Source organism: Chaetura pelagica, unplaced genomic scaffold (assembly GCF_000747805.2).
Source record: "Chaetura pelagica isolate M959 unplaced genomic scaffold, ChaPel_1.0 scaffold271, whole genome shotgun sequence".
Lineage (NCBI taxonomy): Eukaryota > Metazoa > Chordata > Aves > Apodiformes > Apodidae > Chaetura > Chaetura pelagica.
This window is the reverse complement of record NW_009952106.1, coordinates 492,764-513,618: the sequence shown is the minus strand read 5'-3', so window position 1 is coordinate 513,618 and position 20,855 is coordinate 492,764. Positions and strand designations below refer to the sequence as shown.

The 20,855-nt window shown below is 40.6% G+C and overlaps 1 protein-coding gene across 1 annotated transcript in view; it reads left to right on the top strand.

Annotated features, from left to right (window-relative positions):
• Window positions 1-1,644: 1,644 nt before the first annotated feature.
• GLP1R (glucagon-like peptide 1 receptor) overlaps window positions 1,645-20,855 on the top strand; it is a 54,219-nt gene continuing 35,008 nt past the window's right edge. The window contains exons 1-2 of the mRNA XM_010005988.1: window positions 1,645-1,735; window positions 2,984-3,094. Of these exons, the coding sequence (XP_010004290.1) occupies window positions 1,666-1,735; window positions 2,984-3,094 (181 nt within the window). The 5' untranslated portion in view covers window positions 1,645-1,665. The remainder of the gene's footprint in view (window positions 1,736-2,983; window positions 3,095-20,855) is intronic.

Here is a 20,855-nt window from a genome sequence, read left to right as displayed (position 1 = left end):
GTTTGTGGGTTTGCATAGGCACATGAGGTTGAAACTCAATAGAATGCATTACATTTACACTAGGGACTTCAGCACAGACAAACTTTGGCAGCATTTATTGGCATAGATAAGATTATTTAAATTGGGCATACTAGAGTCAGAGTTTCAAAGAGCAGGCTTGCACTTGTTTTTACTTCAGGGGGAGCTACAGTTAAGTTGCATATAAATACAGGCAGTTATTTGTGAAACACACTTGTACCTACTAAATGTTGTACTTCACATCACATATACAAGAGCACCTTTGTAATTAAATGTAGTGGCTTAATCCAGACAGAAGCTTGATGCATATGGTGTTTTGTTTCCTAACACTTTTTTTAAAATAGAAGAATGTGAGATAAGAGGAAGAATTTCAGAGGTCTATAGTACAAAAATGCCAGTTCTGCTTCTGTTTCTTTATATCAAGGTGATTGCACTGGTGTTTATATTTTAGTCATGTTGGTTGCAGTGGACAGCACTCAGTTTGGCTTTCCTGAAATGCATTAAGATTTATAATTACTTCTTTGTTTTAAAACAATCCTTCCCATAGCCTGGTTTCCTTCTTACTATCTTAAAAAGGTTTAGAAGCACAAATGGAAACCAAAAATTAGCAGTTGAAGCTGTGAGAGTAAAATTACAAGGATTATTTACCTTCATGCTTCACTTAATAAATTGATCGACAGCTGGGATGAAATTAATTTTCTTTCACTCAATGTTAGCATATTGTACCATTAGGTTCATGCTGTTGATTGTATGTCAGACACATCCATGTTGGGCCTTTCTCAGGAACAAGAATGCTGAGTTAGCTGTGTTATTGATCACTTCCAGCTTGCTAATCCTGACATTTGTAGTTCAATTGATTCAAATGTGGAGAGGGGAGAGAAGAACTGATGTCTTTTTACTTAAATGCAATATGTTAACGGAGCCTCTCTGAGCTGGGTGAGGCATCTACTAGGGTTGAGTGAGTAGCCAGTGCTAAATTTAGCAGTTTAGTAGAGCTAATTTCCTTGGAGTTTGTACATGCTTTTCCCTTGCCCTCTCAGTACTTGAGGTAGTTGGTGGTGGAACGTGCTGCCTGTCAAACTGTGCAAAAAGGAGGTCCCTGCTCTTTCTGTGGCTTCAGGAAAAATATGCTGGATGAGGGGAAAAGCTTTTGTTCATGGAACAAAAGCAGAGCTGGAAAACCTTTCATCCACGTTCTGGAAGAATACTTGCAGAGTATCTGCTGAATACAGTGAATTAACTTTGTCTTATTTATAGGACAGCAGAAATACAGCTGTTGGAAAGAAAATCTCTCCTAAAAGGATTTGCTCCTGGCTCTATCTTTTAATGACATACTAAATCACACAACTGGGGCATGTTCAAGAGAGCAAGGGCAGCTCAGTCTGGGTTTCAGTGAGGACACAGTATAGCTGTTTGTGGGGTTATTTGGTTCCTTGTGGTACAAATAGAAAGGAATTTCTTGGTTGCTATCAAGAAAATGCATAGGAGCATCTTGTGCCCTTTACAATAAGCAGTGCTGTTTTGGCTTGTAGTAATCATTTTCACACTTGCCGACTCAGGCTGCATGAAAGACCCAGTTTAAATGCCTGCAATGTCTGAGACTCATGATTTCTCTTTCAGAGTACGGATGGGTCCCTGTCGGGAGTTATGCAGAAGTGGAAGGAATATCAGCTCCAATGCTTGAAGTACTTGTATGAGGCACCCCCCATTGTGGCAGGTAAGCCTGTTTGGTAGAGATAGCATGTATTAATTTTTAAAATATATGATAACGGTAGCAAGGGAGTGATTATGAACTTGAAAATACTTCTTCAGCTTACTTTCCAGTCCATTTCTTCTTTACCCCATTTGCTTCTCAGTACTCTCTGTGGGGAGCTGAAGAAGCATTTTATAAAACAATTTCATTGTTAAGTGTTAGTCTTTAGGTCCAGAGTGTTTTGCAGTGGCACGTGGTGGCTGTAGCACATCAAAGCAGCACACAAAGTGTAATACCTCTGAAACTTTTAGGGGTCACGGTAGGGCGGGCTTTAGAAAATCTGGGATCATGCTGTCCACATCAACCTAGTGGTTTGTATGCCTTAAAGTTGGCATAAATTATTTTGAACATTGTAAAGGACTGAAATGGCTTTAAAAATGAAAAAAGTGCCTGAGTGAAAGTGAGATGCAGCTTGTCCTAGTAGTTGAGCTGCTGTAATGTGTCAAGAGCATCTGCAATGTGCCAGCGTCATGGTGTTTAGAGGACACTGGTGACTTGTCAGTGACACTCACAACTGGACACAGTGCAGCCTCTTATGCTTCAGTGCTTTTGTGACACACTGAGAAAGATAAGACAGGTCTAAAGTTGTATCTGTGAAGAATTCTTTTAAAACTCTTAATTTTCCTTCTCTTAAATACATTGTTTGGCAGAGTGAGAACAGTAGCTGATGATAACAGTGGCAGGGGAGCATTCATCTCCCTCCACTCCGTTATCCTGTTGAGCGGTTGAGTGCTGCCCTCTAAGAATGACAGTTTAATAAATTTAAAGTTGAAGTATTCTCATGTTGTTAAGCTGTAATGCAAAGTTATGGTTGTGTGTGGATATTTAGTTGATGGATCTATATATTAGGCTAGACTTTCCAACTGCACAACTGTGAACTGTTCTCTGGAATGATTATCTGCAGTATTTATAGCAAAAATGATTTTCAGTTAAACTGAGACACATAAGGGTATAAAACAGAAGAGGTGGGAATGGATCAGATTTATCTTTCTTGTCCCTTGGTTGAGTCAAAGACTCTAATCTGTTATTCAGTTTCACCCTGAAACAGATGTCCTGTTGTGTGAGGATAAACTGTCTTTGGACAAGAAAATCAAAGGTTAATTGCATAATGCTGTTATGGCTTAAATGCACATGCCCATGTTTCCTTTTATCTTCTGCTCTTTAGTATTAATACAAGGTAGTGGCATGACCCTCCCTTCCATCTCTCTGCAGAAGGCAAGTTTTGCAACAGAACATTTGACAATTATGCCTGCTGGCCAGATGGGCTGCCCGGCACCTACGTGAATGTCAGCTGCCCCTGGTACCTCCCCTGGGCTAATGCAGGTAAGAACCTTTCCTTATAGGCACAGCTTTTCACCAGCCCTGTTTTCCTTGCGCAGTCATAGCAAGGTTAATATTGGCTTAAATGGCTATGAGTGCAGTCAGTTTTCCACAATGTAAAAAATAGGAATGAGGCTCAGCATGATATGTTTTTTATCTCCATTTAACAGGCGAAAATGAGAGAAGAGACTGTTCTTAAGTGTTGTATTTAGTTTGGATTTTTGTGCTGTCGTGTGTTTTTGCTGCTTTAATAGTGGTGACTATTAATAAAATACTTCTATGGTGCTTGTTGAAGACTACCTTAACAATAATGGTGCAGTTTGAAAACAGAGATAAAAGTAGTAAAGCTAGGTGGTAGGTTGTCCTGTAGTAGGTAAAGGCAAAAAGGTTCAAAGTGGGTGTTCTGTCCTGCTTCCTGTGATGAACTTATTTCTGGGAATGCTGCAAGATGAAGGCTTTGACTGGTTGCAGTCAAAGCAACTTTTTTTTTTTTTGCTCTGAAGGACTGAATGTCAGCTTTAGATTTTGCACCCTTATGTACATGTACACTTATTTCTGTCTTGTTTGTGCTGAACATGTGTGTTGGTGTGACTTCCTGTTGTCCCCAACACCACAGATGTATTGCTCTGTATTCTGCTACGTGAATATTGTGCAGAAGTTAGAAATACAGACAGTAGCTTATCTCTTGTATTATTTCAACTGCCTCTCCTGGTAGTAACTGCCAATTTGATAACCTCTGAAGTTAAAATTCTGCTTGCTAATCCTCTTCAGATTACTAATAGAGATATTAGGCTTTCAGAATGTGTAAACAAGGTTTTATAAATGTACTAAATTAAAATTTGCTTCATAATTACTTGACAAAACTATTGGATGCAGCTGTATTTTTTCCAATAATGCTAATCTTTCTGGATATCTAAAACTCTTCACAGGATTAAACTTCTTTCCTCTAAACCTATTTACTTGCAGTCTTTAAAGACCCTGCACATAGTTATAGGATTTCCAACAGCTCTTGAAACATCAGTGCTGCTGGAGAGAGCCAAGGTTTAATACAATTAATAAATTACTGCAATGTGCAATGTCTTTCATACTTTTGGAAGTAAGATTTTAAAAAAATTATCCTAAAAACAATGTTTGTTTCACTGAAAAGAACAGCAGCATTTTGCATAACCCCTTGCTAGGGAGGATTGCACAAGTATTTCAAAAAGTCATTAAACCTCTGGACGTGTTCCCTTGTTGCGCATACTATGCATATACCTCATTCAGTTTTATCAGTGAGGAATGAGAATGGAGCAAGGAGGCCTTTCAGTGTCTAATACAAAACAAGAAGTTTGCATTGGTGCCAGCTACACAATTTAGCAGCCTGAATTACCATAGCAGGATGCTATTCCGTGGCATATTATGGAGTCGTGTTCAAAGTGAATGTTAATGGGCTGCCAGGACGATGAAGTAGCAGCTTTGTAATGGAAGATCTAGAGCAATAGGAAATTGGACACACTGATCACTAAAGTATGCCTATTACTTGTTCCTGCTTAAGCCCCTACTTGGAACATGAAATAGGTTCTAGCACTGCAGGGCTTCTATCTCTTCACCTGATGAAAATGGAGAAAATTAAAAGATGAGACCTTGTTTGGGAAGTACCTTCAAAACATTTTCAGTGAAGGTCATAATGAACTATGAAGTACTTCAGCCAAGCTTACTCAGTTAAGACTGATGTTCATTTTCAAATGTCTGAAAAGTTTGTTGGGGGGACTTCATACCATATCCCCAGAAATCTCTTGGGGAATAAACTGAAACACTTGAAACAAAATACTGTTTATGATGGAGTACTGAAATGGAGCAAGCATTAAGTGTAAGTCTCTTTATGACCTGGCCATTTCTATAAAAAGTTGGAAGCAGAGACAGGTGATGGAGCAGGTGCATAAAGACACTGATCATTCAAGGATAAGGTTAGGAAAGCCAAAGCCCACCCAGAATCTAACAAGTGATGTATGTGAAGGGCAATGAAAAGGGCTTCTAAACAGATAGGAAAGTTACTCTGGATCCACTGCTAAACAGAACATGAGGATCTTGTGACAAAGAATGGGGAAATGACTGAGGTACTTGCTGCCTTATTTGTCATGGCCCTTACTGGTAAAACTTGCCTTTGGTAATCCCAGGCCTCCAAAATCAGTGGTAAAGCCTGGAGCAAGGAAAATTTACCCTTAGTGGAGGATGATTAGATTATGGCACACTTAATCAGGACACACAAGTCCATAGAACTTGGAATGTACTAACAGGTGATGAATGAGCTGATTTGATGCCATTTTGAGGTCACTCCTGATTATCTTTGAAAGGTCATGGTAATTGAGGGAGATTCCCGAGGACTGGAAGAAAAGACTTGTCACCACTATCTTCAAGATGTGCAAGGAGGAGAATCTGGGAACTCCAGGTGATCAATCTTGCATCAGTCTCCAGAAAGTGGTGGAGCAAATAATTCTGGAAACTTTCTAAACACAAAGAACAAGAAGGTTATTTGGAGTAGTCAGCATGGATTTATGAAGGTGAAATCATGCTTGACAAACCTGGTAGCCTTTTGTGGTAAGATCACTAACTCAATATATCATAGAATCATGGAGTGTCTTGGGTTGGGAGGTATGTCTAAAGGTCTAGTCCACTCCCCCTGCAATATGCAGGGACATCTCACACTAGACCAGATTGCTCAGAGCCCCATCAAGCCTGACCTTGAATGTCTCAAGGGATGGGGTCTCCGCCACCTCTCTAGGTAACCCGTTCCAGTGATCCCCCACCCTCATATTAAGATTTTTTCCTAATGTCCAACTTAAATCTCCCTTTTCTAGCTTGAAACCATTACCCCTTGTCTTATTATTATATGCCCTCATGAACAGGTCTTTTCCAGCCTTCTTAGAGGCTCCTTTCAGGTACTGAGAGGTTGTTATAAGGTCCCCCTGGAGTCTACTCTTCTTCAGACTGAGCAAGCCCAAGTCCCTCAGCTTGTGTTCATAAGAGAGGTGCTCCAGCCATCTGATCATTTTTATGGCCCTCCTCTGGACGCACTCCAACAGGTCGACATCCTTCTTGTATTGAGGGTACCAGAGCTGGATGCAGTACTCCAGGTGAGGTCTCACCAGGCCAGAGTAGAGGGGCAGAATCACCTCTCTCAATCTGCTGGCCACACTTCTTTTGATGCTGCAATTGCACATTGGTGGTTCATGTCCAGCTTTTCATACACTAGTACCCCCAGGTCTTTTTTTCCACAGGGCTGCTCTCTAGCATGTCTTGCCCCAGCCTGTATTAATATCTCTGGTTTCCCTGGCCCAGGTGTAGGACCCTGCACTTGGCCTTGTTGAACCCATGAGATTCACTGGAGCCCACTTTTCCAGCTTGTCCAGGTCCCTCCTGGGTGGCATCCTGTCCCTCTGTCGTATCAACTGCACCACCCAGCTTGATGTCATTGGCAAAATTGCTGAGGGTGCTCTCAGTGCCACTGTCAATATCATTAATGGAGATACTAAACAACAGTGGTCCCAGTATGAATAAGGGGACAGCACTGAGTGTTGTTTATTTTGAGTAGGGCTTTGATAGTCTCCTATAACATCTGCATCCACAAACTGATGAAGTGTGGATTAGGCAAATGAACAATCAGGTTAACTGAAAATTGGCTGAATGGTTGGGTATAGAGGGCTGTGGTCAGCAGCACAAAGTCCAGCTGGAAACTGGTCCCTAGTGATGTACCCCAGAAATTGGTAGTAGGAGTGGTACTGTTGAACATTTTTATTAATGATCTGGATTATGGGATTGAGTGCACTATCAGCAAGTTTGCAGACCGTACAAAACTGGGAGGAGTGGCTCATACACCGCATGATTGTGCTGCCATTCAGATGGACTTTGAGAAGCTGAAGAATCAGGCTGACAGGAATCCTGTGAAGTTCTGCAAAAGGAAATGTGAAGCCACGCCTTTCAGGAGGCATAGCTGAAGTTTCCTTTAAATATTACTATTTTACTGTGAGGTTAGTCAAACACCTCAAAGAGGTGACCCAGAGATGTTTTGGAGTCTTTTTCCTCAAAGAAAACGGTCAAAGCCTGACTGGACATGGACCTAAGCAACTTGTCCTAGTTCACCCTGCTCTGAGCAAGGTGTTGCACTAGGAAACCTCCAGAATCCCCTTCCAGCCTTGACTTTTTTGTGATTTATTTTTTCTGTTAATTTTTTTAAGATAAGTCTCAGTAACTACTTACTTTCAGATGTTACCGATTTCCATTGGTGTCAGCCAGAACAGGAGATGGGGATAAAAGAATTTGCATGGGAAGAGTTTGTAATGCTGGAGCATACAGATTATGCAAACCTTTAATAGCTTTTATTCTTGTTTGTGTCCCACTCTTCTCGTCCTACTGGCTGTCAGTCTTGAGCTTGCCCTTCTGTGCATCTCAATAGCAGATGTGGCTCAGCAGGTTGTTTAGCAGAGTGGCAAGATGAAAATAACATGGAGAACTTCCTACCTGCTCAGCAGGTGTGTGTTGTCCAACCGCACATGCTGTTAGAGATTCTTTTCTTTACTTGCTGCCACTGAGGTGTAACTTTCTCGTTGCTTCCTTCACGTGGCAGCTTCTGAATCACTGCATCATCGGCCTGGGTTCAGTATTAATGCTTTCTCCAGGTCTTCAGATTGCTTGTTTACCTTAAGGTTCAGAAGCAACTGCAGGGAGATGGGAATCCGTTAAAAAACTTCAGAATAAAACTGGTATTCCCAGTGTTGTACATCTTTTCAGACTTCTGTGCATGTCTTTCCCAAGACAGATACAGGTTTTTTGTGCTAAGCAATGCATGCACTTACAAGGTTTTATCTCACAGCATCACGTGCCTTGAATCATTTGTCTTTTGCCACTTTTGAAAGCGCTGCTTGCTTAGGCAGCCTATTAAGTGCAGCAGAGACAATCAATACTGTCCCACTTGTGTTTCAGGTCTCTTCAGAAACACTAAGCCTGAAACTTCTTTTATTGTGTTACCTTGTGGGTGTGTCAGCATCCCTGCCAGATGCAGTCTTGGCATGCTGTCTGCAAGGATGGATTCAGAAAGCTGGGAAAGTCAGTTATAATTGAATAGAAGAAAGATCACAACATTAGCCCAAGATTTTATGCTTGAAACCATGTGTGCCTGTATTGCTACAGCAAGGAAATTAAACTTGGGTTGTTTGTTTTTGCTGGGTTTTTTTAGAGGAACTTAAGTTTTGTAACTTGCACTGAGGTACTGGGTGCTGGGTTGTCAGTGCACTTTTCAGTTGTGGCCTGAAGGTTGGTTTATTACATGTTTCTTCAGTGGCATTTCGCTGCTCCGTTTTTTCCATCTGTAGCTGTGCAGCAAGCTAGAGTGGGAATTTCACCCAAATGAAATGCGGGGTTTTGTTCTTAGTTCTTTTGAGTAAGTTTTTTTCTCCCCCCCTCATGCAGATCAGTTTGCTGATTGGTGTGATTGCAGCTGTATTAGCATTCAACTGCATCAAGTATATTGATCGTGATAATGCTTCCTTAACTCAGCAGAAAATTGTCATGTAAGGATATTGGAGGTATCTGGGTAATCAGTATCACACTGAAGCTGAACGAGCTGAGATTTTGAGTAGCCTCTGCTTTAATGCAGGTTAAACTGTATTGTCAGTGGAATGAGAGGTGGCTGATGTGTCTCACAGCACAGTGCTGTGGGTTTGGTCTCTTAGCAAGTGAGAACCCCAGAAATTGCTGGGCTGTAACTATGTGGTAGGAGTTCATAAAGTCATCTGTGTCCCTGTAATGCCGGATAAAGATAGCTTTGTGCATGTAGTGAGGAAGCTCATTGTGATAATTAGAAGCAGTGGCACTGGGGCCAACAGAAGGTGGAGGGGAATCTAATTTTGGTCGAACAAAGCATTTTGTTCAGGACTCTATAGTGAAACTCATTTTCTGGGAAGACTTCTCATTTTTTTTAAGTGGCGTTTTGAAATGCCTTAAAAACATGAGGTGAAATGTCTAGATTATCAAAACACATGGTTAGTTTCCACCACGCTTTGCTTCCCCACCCCCAAAATAACCCTCAACACTTTTTTTATCCTGCTTGTACATCTTTGAAAGAGCAAATTACAGCTATTTCAAATCTGTATGGGCTATTTTCACTCCAGCTCTGTTTTGCTTCCATTACTTCTTATGCAACTACCACTGTTGGACAGGTCTTCATGGGGAGATTCTGAAGTAGCAGAAGGAAGGTTACTGCTAAAAGGATTTGTGCTGTGAAATTGCCAGCACAAATCTTGGACCATGGCCAAAGCTTATTGAAAGCAAATTATACATAATTCTGACTGCCTGGGTCAAAGCTTTTGCTCCCATGTGTGTCCTGGGGCAAACCTTGCCTTTATTGAAAACCCAGAAAGCCTGCTTAGTTTATGGCTAGCATTGAAGTTACAACAGGTTAACCTGGCACATCTTGTTACCTGTGTTGTAGTCAATGAGATTGCCATGAGATGTACTAGGGCAGCGACTGTCCCAAAGTCCAGTCAGAGCAGAAACCTCCAAGGGAAGTAGTATTCCTTTAAGGGACAGCAGGCACCACACCTCACTGTCACTGGCTGTGTGTTTTTTCTTGTTACCTTCTCATAATTGAAGGCTAGCTGCCAGTAACGCCGTGTGGATTTGGAAACTGTGGAGCTGCACAATTCATCTTGCAATTATGCCTCCTCTGGGGTTCTGATATTTTATTGTTTAATAGCACTAAATCCTTTTTAATTAAAAAACCTTCCAGAGGTACAAGTTTCAGACAAGAATTATGTGAACAATGGTGACATCAGTTGCTTCTATATGCACTGGGCTTCACAAAAGCTGACTGTAAGCTTCTGTTAACACAAATGTGGCTGTTTTTCAGATCTACACTCAATCTTCTGAACTCTGAATGCTTTTGTTTCAGCTTAGGACCTGCCTGAAGCATCTGACCCCTGAATTGGCTTGACTTCTGCTCTGTATCTGTATCGGTATCTTTCTCTGGCACTGTAGTGAATTTTGAAGTAACACCCTAATTGTCCTACTTGTGGTGACTGAGTTGGTTTGAGCAGTTTTGAGGTCTCTTTCTTTGGAGAAAACGAAGCCAGAAGCTGTGCCCCTGGAGTGCACTGGATTCTCTTCAGTCCTGGATGGAGCCATAATACCTAATGATTTGCCTGTACTACTGTAAAGTCTTCCAGTATGGCCATACATGGGCCATTGGAGGACTCCTGAACTGCCAAGCTCTTGTTAAATCCCAAATTTATTGTGCCAGGTAAAGGGCCAGGTGGCTTGTATGCCTTTGTCTGCTGTTGACCATGCAGCCTCAATGCTTTGCAATTCCTCATGCCATCTAGATCAACCTTTCTCCTAATTTGAAATAATTTTCTTTAACAAATAACCTCCTTTTTCATCAGTTGTCTCCTATAATTAATTTTATTTTCTGTATTTTCCTCTCTTTACTATATTATGTGTTGCAATGATGACACCTGTTCCTTTGTTCTCCCAACAGACCAGGCAAAGCACAGCCTGAGGACCCCTGAAAGCAACACAGCTTTTCAGCCTCTGGCTACTAGACATGCAGCCAGAATCTGATTAGATCTAGCAAGCTGAAGGGTGTTGTAGAGATCTGGAACCACAGCTGTACTTCACAAAGAAGTTTTGCTCAGCAGCAGAGATTGCAAGCTTTATCTGGGGGTGTGGAAAGGCAGAGACCAGAAGCTGAGCTGCTATTCCAGAGAACCTTTAGGTGCAAGGACACATCTGGGTCACCTTTTTCCTATTTCATCCTGCTATAAACTACATTTGAGACTCTTTCCAGCATTTCCCGTTCCCTCTCTGGTAACAGAGCTGCTTTTCCTGACATGTCTTTAGGTTGGTGTGGATGCTCTGCATGAGGCTTTGGATAGAAATGGGGAATTACCTCAGAACTGCCAGGCACCAGGGTTTACCAGTCTGACCATGAGGATGCCATACTTTTTAAAAGCAATTTCCCTAGAGCTGTGAGATACAGGCAAACCTTATGGTGCAATGGAGGTGATGAGAATTGGCTGCACAGTCCCCACCCTGCATTAGTGTATTACTTAGTCCTGGCTACTGTTTAAATCATTAACTTGGCAACCTCTAATACTCCTGTGTGATGCCTTCCTCTCCCCAAAGGCTGTGACTGTAGACTTAGTTGTACTAGCATCATGCACAGCGGTACTGCAGATCCTATTCCCTGTTACACAAGCAGCAGAAATATAAACATTTAAATGGGTTTTGTTTGGGATCTGAGAGATTCATCTGTGGATGTTGTGCCCACCAAGGAGAAGGGCTGAAAACGAAGAGAATCTTGTCATGTTCATCAAGGTGTTGCCACAAGTAGTTTAGATTTTTGGCACATCATATCGTGACCCAGGTGAGAGAGAATTACAAGTAAACCTCTGCCTTAGAATGGATTTTGGGTTGTTGGCTGTTCGTGAGAGTAACCAGTAGTGGAATATCCTCCCCAGAGCAGAGTGCTTCCAGGCTGGGCAGGCAGCAGCGTTGTGGGGAGCAAGCTGGTAGTAAGTGCTGCCTTGGGGTCAAGGGAGTGATACAACTGACTTCATATATCTTTAAGTCCTGCTCAAATGCTGTTCCATGAGCGATGGGGTCCCACCAGTCTCCTGGACCCACTGTCTGCAGGCCATTGGAAAAGCTTCTGCAGCCAACTTTTTCCTAAAAGTGATTTAGTGCCTCCTTTATGCCCCTGCCAACCCTGTGGTCCTGGTGGGCTGATGTTCAAGCACTCCTTGGGCATCTGCTGTGCTGCAGGATTAAATCCACTGGCCTGGTCCTCTTTCTTTTTCCCAGGGTTGCCTGTGCTTGGGCACTGTTCAGACTCAGAGGGGAGGGAGTCTGGGGAAAGAGCGCCATAGTTCCACAAGCAAAAAGCTGAAACAGATGAAAGATGCTGCTTTGTGTAAGTCCTCCTCTGGGTAATGATTCTGAGGTGGTGAAATGCTACTGTTACCTGTGTGAGCCAGACTGAAGGAGACTATGTGTTGCTTCCTAGAAGAGTCTGTGGGAAGCCCTATAGCTGAGGAATCAGAAGGTTGTGTGAGAGCTTTCCTTTGGGCAGTTCTGAAGAATATGCATGGCTGCAACATTTGGTTTGGGGGATCAGGTTAAACTTTGTCTGGTTTAATCTCTCTCACTTCTTGTTTAATCATCCAGTTTCATACTTTGAGATCTTTTTAAAAATCAAGATATTTAACAGATGGATAGGTGAGCATATAGCTAAACTACTTGTTTGTCTTTTAACATGCAAGAAAACAAATTTCACTTCAAATACTGTTACAGTGAAGAAGATTAGACATCATTACACTTCTTACCTTCTTTGCTCTAAGAAAATGAGGTTTCCATCATGTTGGGAAGGGTTATGACCTTTTTTCAGTGGAAAAGATGTTGCTTTGCATTTGCTAACCCATAAGGAATTCAAAATTTGCTGTTTAAAAGCTGTTTCAAGCTAATTGGCAATCTTGGTTTGCTTAAAAAAATGATAAAATCCCCTAGTGTTTCAAGTTCACCTCTGCCTCTGTTTGTTAGTCTCCATCTGGGAAAGAGTGCCATAGTTCCACAAGCAAAAAGCTGAAACAGATGAAAGATGCTGCTTTGTGTAAGTCCTCCTCTGGGTAATGATTCTGAGGTGGTGAAATGCTACTGTTACCTGTGTGAGCCAGACTGAAGGAGACTATGTGTTGCTTCCTAGAAGAGTCTGTGGGAAGCCCTATAGCTGAGGAATCAGAAGGTTGTGTGAGAGCTTTCCTTTGGGCAGTTCTGAAGAATATGCATGGCTGCAACATTTGGTTTGGGGGATCAGGTTAAACTTTGTCTGGTTTAATCTCTCTCACTTCTTGTTTAATCATCCAGTTTCATACTTTGAGATCTTTTTAAAAACCAAGATATTTAACAGATGGATAGGTGAGCATATAGCTAAACTACTTGTTTGTCTTTTAACATGCAAGAAAACAAATTTCACTTCAAATACTGTTACAGTGAAGAAGATTAGACATCATTACACTTCTTACCTTCTTTGCTCTAAGAAAATGAGGTTTCCATCATGTTGGGAAGGGTTATGACCTTTTTTCAGTGGAAAAGATGTTGCTTTGCATTTGCTAACCCATAAGGAATTCAAAATTTGCTGTTTAAAAGCTGTTTCAAGCTAATTGGCAATCTTGGTTTGCTTAAAAAAATGATAAAATCCCCTAGTGTTTCAAGTTCACCTCTGCCTCTGTTTGTTAGTCTCCATCTGGTAGTACACCAGAGAACTCTAGAACATATGCTGTTCATCTCAAGGGTAGATAGAGAGACTGTTGGAAGAAATATTTTTTTTAAATCTTTAACAGATAGATACTACCAACATGCATCTCTTGTGGGCCATGTGGCAATGTCATTTGCCTTTTTATCAGCTCTCCTTAAACATGAAATATATTTTAAAAGAAATTACGGGTTAATTTCAGATTGAGGTACGTGGAGCAGAGCTGTGCCTTACGAACCTCGAGCTGGAGTGAGATATGAGAGTTCCTTTAGGGACACTGAAAAGCTGTGTGCTCTGATTCCTCTTCTGCTGCAGCCAAAACAAGGGCATTTCCTCATCACGTGTGTGATAGAAACAGGAGAAGACTTCACATGTGGCCAGACATTCAAGTGTGTATATGGGTGATGGGAGCAGCTGCATGTTGTTCATATGTCAGGTAGAGATCTGGTCAACTAAGGCCAACTAAGAACTGCTGGACATACCATAAATTCTGGAGAGCCTTGCTTTAAGATATCAACTTGCTGTGACTGTGTCTGTGGGAGTTAGAGTAGTTGGCAGGACTGCATGCTTTCCAGCAATTTTTCAGTTCTAACTGTATAATGTTTTTGTTTTATTAAAGTCATTCCTTAATATGTACTGTCAAGGATGTCAGGGTACACCTCTGCAGAGACAGAGCTGAGCCTCTTTCTGCAAGTGCTTGAGAAATGGCTCCCAGCTGATCTGACTGAATATGACATTTGAGAATAAAACACCAGTACACCCAAGGGCACTGCTGGACTACTTCTGTGCCTTGCCCATACTAGTCTAGCAGGTAGCACAGCTTCCAATAGCCATGTTTGAGCTCACCAATTACCTTCAGCTTCCTCTATCCTCTCATTACAGGTCTTGCATAACTGAAATATAGTACCCACTTTGATTCCTTTGCAGTGCCAGTGTAGTTTGTTCAATGGAGGAACTTAAAACCTTTCTTCACATTACTTGTGCTGAAGAACTTGCAGTTTTTTAATTACAGTGGACAAAGAGTAAACTGAACTAATTAAGGGCCTGAATCAATGTAGTTCTTGTGTGTGTTGTATAATTAAATGCTATGCTGAAACAGCTTATTATCTTTCTGGCTTACTTAAATGTTATTAATTAGTAAAGTATTGATTTTTCTTTTTCCAAGTCCCAAAGGTGGGATAAAACATGAATACCTGATGTTAATACAGCATAGGTGGAGTGTAACTTGCTAGACCCAACCATATGTCTTCCATCTCACTTCTTCCTCTCTTTTTCAGGAGTTCCTGGCACGTCCCCTTTGTGTGATGGGAAATGCTCCTCTAGCATCCAAACATAGGTGTTCTCTCCATAGCTAATATGCTTCGGATGCAATAATGAGCTTAAATGATGCTTCTTTCTCCCAGGATCCTCAGTAGCATTTGGGTGATGATAAAACTCAATCTACTTACATATCAATAAAAGCAAATGCTGTGTGTCCTGGTGAATTGCACTCTGCTTCTCAAAGTTATTAGCTCTATGTCTGAGTTTTTTATATTTGCCAGAGTAGTCATGCAAAAAATGTGAACTGACTCAAAAGGTGTCTGCATGTAAGTAGTCACACCATTCCACAAATGCAGCTTTAACTTGAAAATGTACTAACTTATGCAGTTATTACAGTTGTTAATCATGTACACATTTTTTTATATTTTGCAGTATTACCCTTTTCCACTCACGTGTTTTTCTAGTAACTTTTCCCTTCGCAGTTTTCTGAGACCAGGGTCCCTGCTACGAATTCTGAAAGTATGTCTAAACCTTCTCAAACGTACTCCAAATTTTAACGTTTGGATCATTGCACATCACTTTTTCTTTTAATAAGAATCAAGTTTTTCTGGGCAACATGTTTATGAGAAAATGGGTATGTGACTAGTTCAATGGCAATAACAATGATAGTGGTGGTTGGCACATGACCAGACTCTTTCTGGAACTAATTTACTTTTGACAATTGGAATGAGCAGAAATGAATTAGACAAGAAAAGGATCAAGTGCTCATCAGCGTATTTCCTCTGAAAGTAAAAAATCTGGCTTCCACATGCAAAACCTGCCTGATAATTTTCCTGAAGGTTAATGAAACAGGGCTTTAACTATTTCCTTTAAACAGTAGGAAGGCATGGGTAAAAATGTCGAAAACCTTGCATTTGTGTGGCTGATGAATGACAGTGACCTCTCAAGGTTTTAAAAATGTGTGGTAGGGTTGGCAGTGGCTATTCAAGGAAAGGATTATACCTTGGCAGGAAAAGAAAAGTGTCCTTCCAAATACCTTTCAAGCAATGAAAACTGAATGGAAATGAAAGTGGAATAGGATACTTGGGGAAGATTACCAATAGAATAGTGTAAGAGTTCCTGGTTTTTAGATCAAGGGTATGTCCTAACTTTGTGCTGGAGGGTAAGAATCGGAGATTGGTGTATAGATTGACTTTGTAATGGAAAGGTAAATCCAACATGACTGCAGCTTTAGGGGCCTTCAGTAATTCTTGAAAAGAAAGATGGTGGTTTCCATAATAAAAGTACTTGGTTCTTTTTTTTTGTAAGAGCTTGCATTTAGTACCTTATAGATCTGCAGAACTTTGCTTGACTGAGATTCAGTACAATAGAAGTCTGTTTTAAAAGCTAATGTTTTTCAAGAATGTTTTGACAAAACCCTCTTCTGCATTTCAGCATATGGATGAGAAAGAGGAAGACCACTCCTAAGATTTCGTTATATGCCTCCTGCTGCTTACGGGGGTGAATTCCTTATTGTGCTTCCTAGATTTTCTGAAGTTTGCATGTGCAGTCTCTAGAGGCCACATGGAAGATGGTTACTGATCCTTTCTCCTCAAATGCTGTGTGGTTGTTGAGCCATATGTTCTTTAGGAGCACAGGCTGAGGAAGGAATGCAAGTAGAGGAGAAAGGAATGATGTGACAGTAGCTAAAAGAAGAGGGTCAAATGAGGCAGAAAGAAGGGGAAGGAGTCGGGAGAGGAAGACAGAGAAGTGTTAGAGTATACCTGCTATGGAGCCTGAAACTCAAAATCAGTATCCCCTTTTTGTGCAGTGGAAAAATCCACTGGCAGAGCATGTGGATATACTGATGTGGCAGAGGACAGTGTCCTGAGCAGTAGAATCAAGGACTGTGTATATTCTTACAGCTGAGCTTAGCTGGGTTTGGGGTTTCGTTGCATAGTGCTACTTTTTGTCTTGTACACACAGCTTCCATCTGTAATGCCAGGTATACAGAGAGTATAGGAGCAGCATCTGGTGGAAAACCTTTACCAGTTGATATAATTTTTATTTACAGCTTCAGATGCTTTAGCTCCTATGATAATAAGCCTTTAACCAATGCCAGAGTGCACCGCTTGTTAAAAAAAAATGTATGTCTTCTCTCTTTGAAATGTGTGAGATGCTTCATTTTATTTGTTCTGCTCTAAAGTATCCACTTCCTTTCTGTAGAAAGTGGGTAGAATTTGTGGAATTACAGTAATCTCTAAATGAGTTTTGATAGCTTCACTTCCTTTTTATGATACATCTTCCAGCTGCCTGTGCTGAACACTTCCAGTTGTTGGGTTATCTTAACTGTCCTGTGAGAGATGATATATTAGGGTTGTTGAATCATTGGTTCTTTATGCCATTGTTTTTGAGGATAACAAAATACCACTAATCTCCCTGTTGCTAAAGACGCAGTTTGTTTGCAGCACCTGGCATTTATTTTAGCCAGCATCTTCTGGAGTTTCTTGTTTTGTTCAGAACCTGCATTAAAAAAATGGTGTTTATTTACATGTGTACTTCCCTCTCCCTCCTAGGTATGCACATTTTAGCATACTGGTTATCTGATGGTTTTTCTTAAAGTTGTTTTTCCTTGCTTTAGCTAAGCAAGCATAATGCTAATGATTTACTTAGGTGTTTCCTTTCCTTTTGACTTGTTTTTCTTTCACTGTCTACCTGTTTTATTTGTTTATTTTGGGGATGTTTTGTACTTGTTTGTGGAAGTCCTTGAAGGGTGGGCATAGTAAAATAGGTCTCTTCCTCTGCGCTGGGTAGACTTGAGTTGTGTCGTTTATAGCCTTTTAAGAAAACTTGTTGCACTTTTCAAAATTCATTTAACATTCTCTAATGAGATGTCTTCTATTAGTAGCGTTAACTTACTGATCCAGTAACGTGGAAACACAAAACCTCCTAGCACTGTTTTTACAAGTTCATTATTCTTTAAACTTCCAGTCACGTTTGCTGTTGCAATAATTTTATTCCAACCCGTTTTTATTTATTCTGAACAGATCTTTTAATGATGTTTTTTTGTATCTTACCAAACCTTAAAAAAACAGTACCATTATCATAATACTTGTTTTTCATAAATAACTTTCTTTTATTACATTAATTCACATATATTTTATGGTTCATAACCACTCTCTATTGAACCTAATGCCCACATACAGACATTTATTTTTATGAGTTGTTTTTTAAAGTGTATTTCAGAAAGTTAGGTTTCAGTGTGGTCTAGAATAGTTAATGCAGCTCCTTCTCAGTACACGTTACTCAGCTGTAATACTTGGGAGAATATAGCTCCTTTTAGGGTAATCCTCTGTGCTACAAAACAGTATTGTTTTTCCGGAAGATATTTTAATTTTTATGAGATGCTCACTCCTGCCCAATGATGAATAAGGTTACAATTTAATGAATTCTTTATGATTTGGCATGGTCTACTTTGCTTACACAACCTTTGTTGCACACCATTATGCAAGTAGGTTTTAATTATGAAGCTATATTCTGTCATTTTTCCAAAGATCACCTGGTCCTTCGCTATGCAGAATGGATCTTTTTGTGAGATATGCAGTAAAGGAGGCAAGATGATTGCCTCGTTAACTGTAGGAGTTTGTGTTGAGTGAGGCAAGTTATTGCAGAGCTGGCAAGGATGATCTCTGCCCTTAGAAGAACTAGATGCCCACAGAACAAATTTTGTGACTGTATAATTTTCTTTGTTGTAATAAACCAGCTTTACTACGTGACTGGAATATGCTTTTTACATTTTGGATCTTCTGTGTACACATGAGATAATAGTGCTTTATGTCTACTGGGGAGCTGAATTACCGGTCTTCAAATGGATCATACAAATTAGAATATGGTGGTTTTGGTATAAACTTGGTTGAATGTGCTTAAATATGACTTGACATCTCAGAATAGTAAGGATTAATAATTTCCCTCTATGATGATCTCCCCCTATTCTGTATCCTGAATAAAACAGGAATCTGGGGAAAAAAATGTGTGACTCTGTATGTAGAAGCAGGGTCATTGGGTGGAACTAAACCCCAAAAAAGTAGCTCTAGCTTAACAATTCCCAGTCCTTGACTGTTTTGTTATGTTAATTTCATTAAAAAATTAGTATTTTTGAATATTAATTTATATGGAGGCAGTATCCCTTGGGGAATGTCAAGCAGCAGCATCTCCCTCCATATACAGAGTCTCTCACTTTATGCTTCTGATAGCACAGCACAGGTTTCAGGCACTGAGGATTTCCAGGACACACAGTGGGGGCTTGTGCAGCCTGTGGTGTGACCTGTGCTGGCTTCATTGGATCTCCCCTTGCACTCTGTAAAGGAATCTGTTAGGTCTGTGTACAAAGCTCACATCCATCTCTTGTCACTCTTCTGTGCATTAATTTTGTTTGTTTGTTTTAATTGGAAGAGGCCAGAGATTTTTTGATCTTTCAAGATAGGATTACCCACCTCTCACCTGAAATGTAGAATATAAGTGAAAATTATGCTCTTTCTTCTGCAAGAACTTGAAGTGATTGCCAACTTTTTTGCCTTCAAGGCAACATGCAAGGCATAAATGCTGTTCAACTTTTTTTCCATCACTAAAGCAAAGGAGATGGGATGACTAATAGGCTATGAGGGAGGAGGAATAGTGGGAAAGGATACTGAATGCTCATAATTAAACTGCCTGTTGAGGTATAATTTTGGACTATATGGCAGTGAGCCCAGCATAAATACCTATTTTGATAAATGTGATTTTTGGGCATCAGTGCAGGCTGGAGCTCCACGTGCTCCCCAGAGGCCTCAGCATCAGGCTGTTCCCTGGAGTCCTGATTCCAGCAGCATGCACATGGGTGATTGCATGAGTCCTGGGTTTAGGATGTCTTCACTGTAAACAGCATCAAGATTGGGACTGAGTGACACTACTTATGCAGCAGCCTTTTACAGCCAAGAGTGGCTCATTTTAGGAGAGCAGTGCCCTGGTCACATCAAAGGAGGACCAACCAGATCTGCTGATGAGGGTGCAACCTCCTAAACTCTGATAAATTGCAGTCCTCATGAAAGAGCAAGTTGCTCATTTCAGGAAGAAGCCAGTCTGCTTTGAAGACTGTCCTGATGCTCTCATACTACACAGTCCTTGCTTTATGGAGAAAATTGTTACTTTTTCCAAATAATTACCCCCACTGGAAATAGAGAATAGGTATTAACTGAGAAGAGGTCTCTAGTACTTGACACACAACAGCCAGATAAACCTGCAGTCTGCCTTGTTCTTATTCTCTCATTTCTCTAGCTGAATGGAATTCATTGGGTAGGACATGCTGTAATTTGTTTTTACAATGAATAATGTTCCAGTTTATCTTCAGGAACAGTTGGGTGAGTTGTCTCACATTGACCTTGGAACCATGATGTTGTAAAATGCAGATCAGATTGGTTGCTTTAAGCAGAGAAATGTTGCAATTTTGGTTTTATTTCTAGTAAGAGGGGGCTAATAAGGAAATATTTGTCAGCCTCCTGCCTGTGAGATAACATCTTTTCTCCATGTACAAAAGTATTTAGCTAGTTGTAGTATTTTGCTTGATTTACAGGCCCATCAGAGAACTAGACAGATGCTGTTAACTTCAGCACTAAATCTTGGGCTCTCCTCTCTTTATCAGTTTACAGAGACTGAGTTTTGGGCATCAGGGCATGTTTTAACATGTAATTCTAATGAGGTGTGATGGACACTGTTCAAATAAACTGGTTTCATTAAGCCACTGTTCCAAAGGTTGTGTAACTTTGAGTGAATGCAGTTAGTTTACAGGTTAAATAAAATCAGTTTCTCGATGCACTGCTGTAGATCTTATTATTTTGTTGTTGTTATTTACAGAGGATGATAGCCAGTTCTAGAACATATTAATCAATGTGATTTGAAACATTGACTACATGGTAAAAAAAAAGATTTACAAGACAGAAAAGGGTATGGTAGGATAGCAAGGAGACAGCAACCACCTGAACCTTCAAAAATCATTGTTCATTGTGTCAGCCTATTAGTACTGAAGCTGATTGTTGTATGTTTGGTATTTGCACTGCATTAAAGGTAAGAGGGCCTGAGTCATTCTGCAGAATTCAGGCATGGACAAATGTGAATCACCTCTGACTAAACCCACCTGCAAGCAAGAAGCTGAAATCACTCAGCAGTTGAGGGGGAAGCTGTGTGTGTGCCTTCCTTTTGTCACAGCAC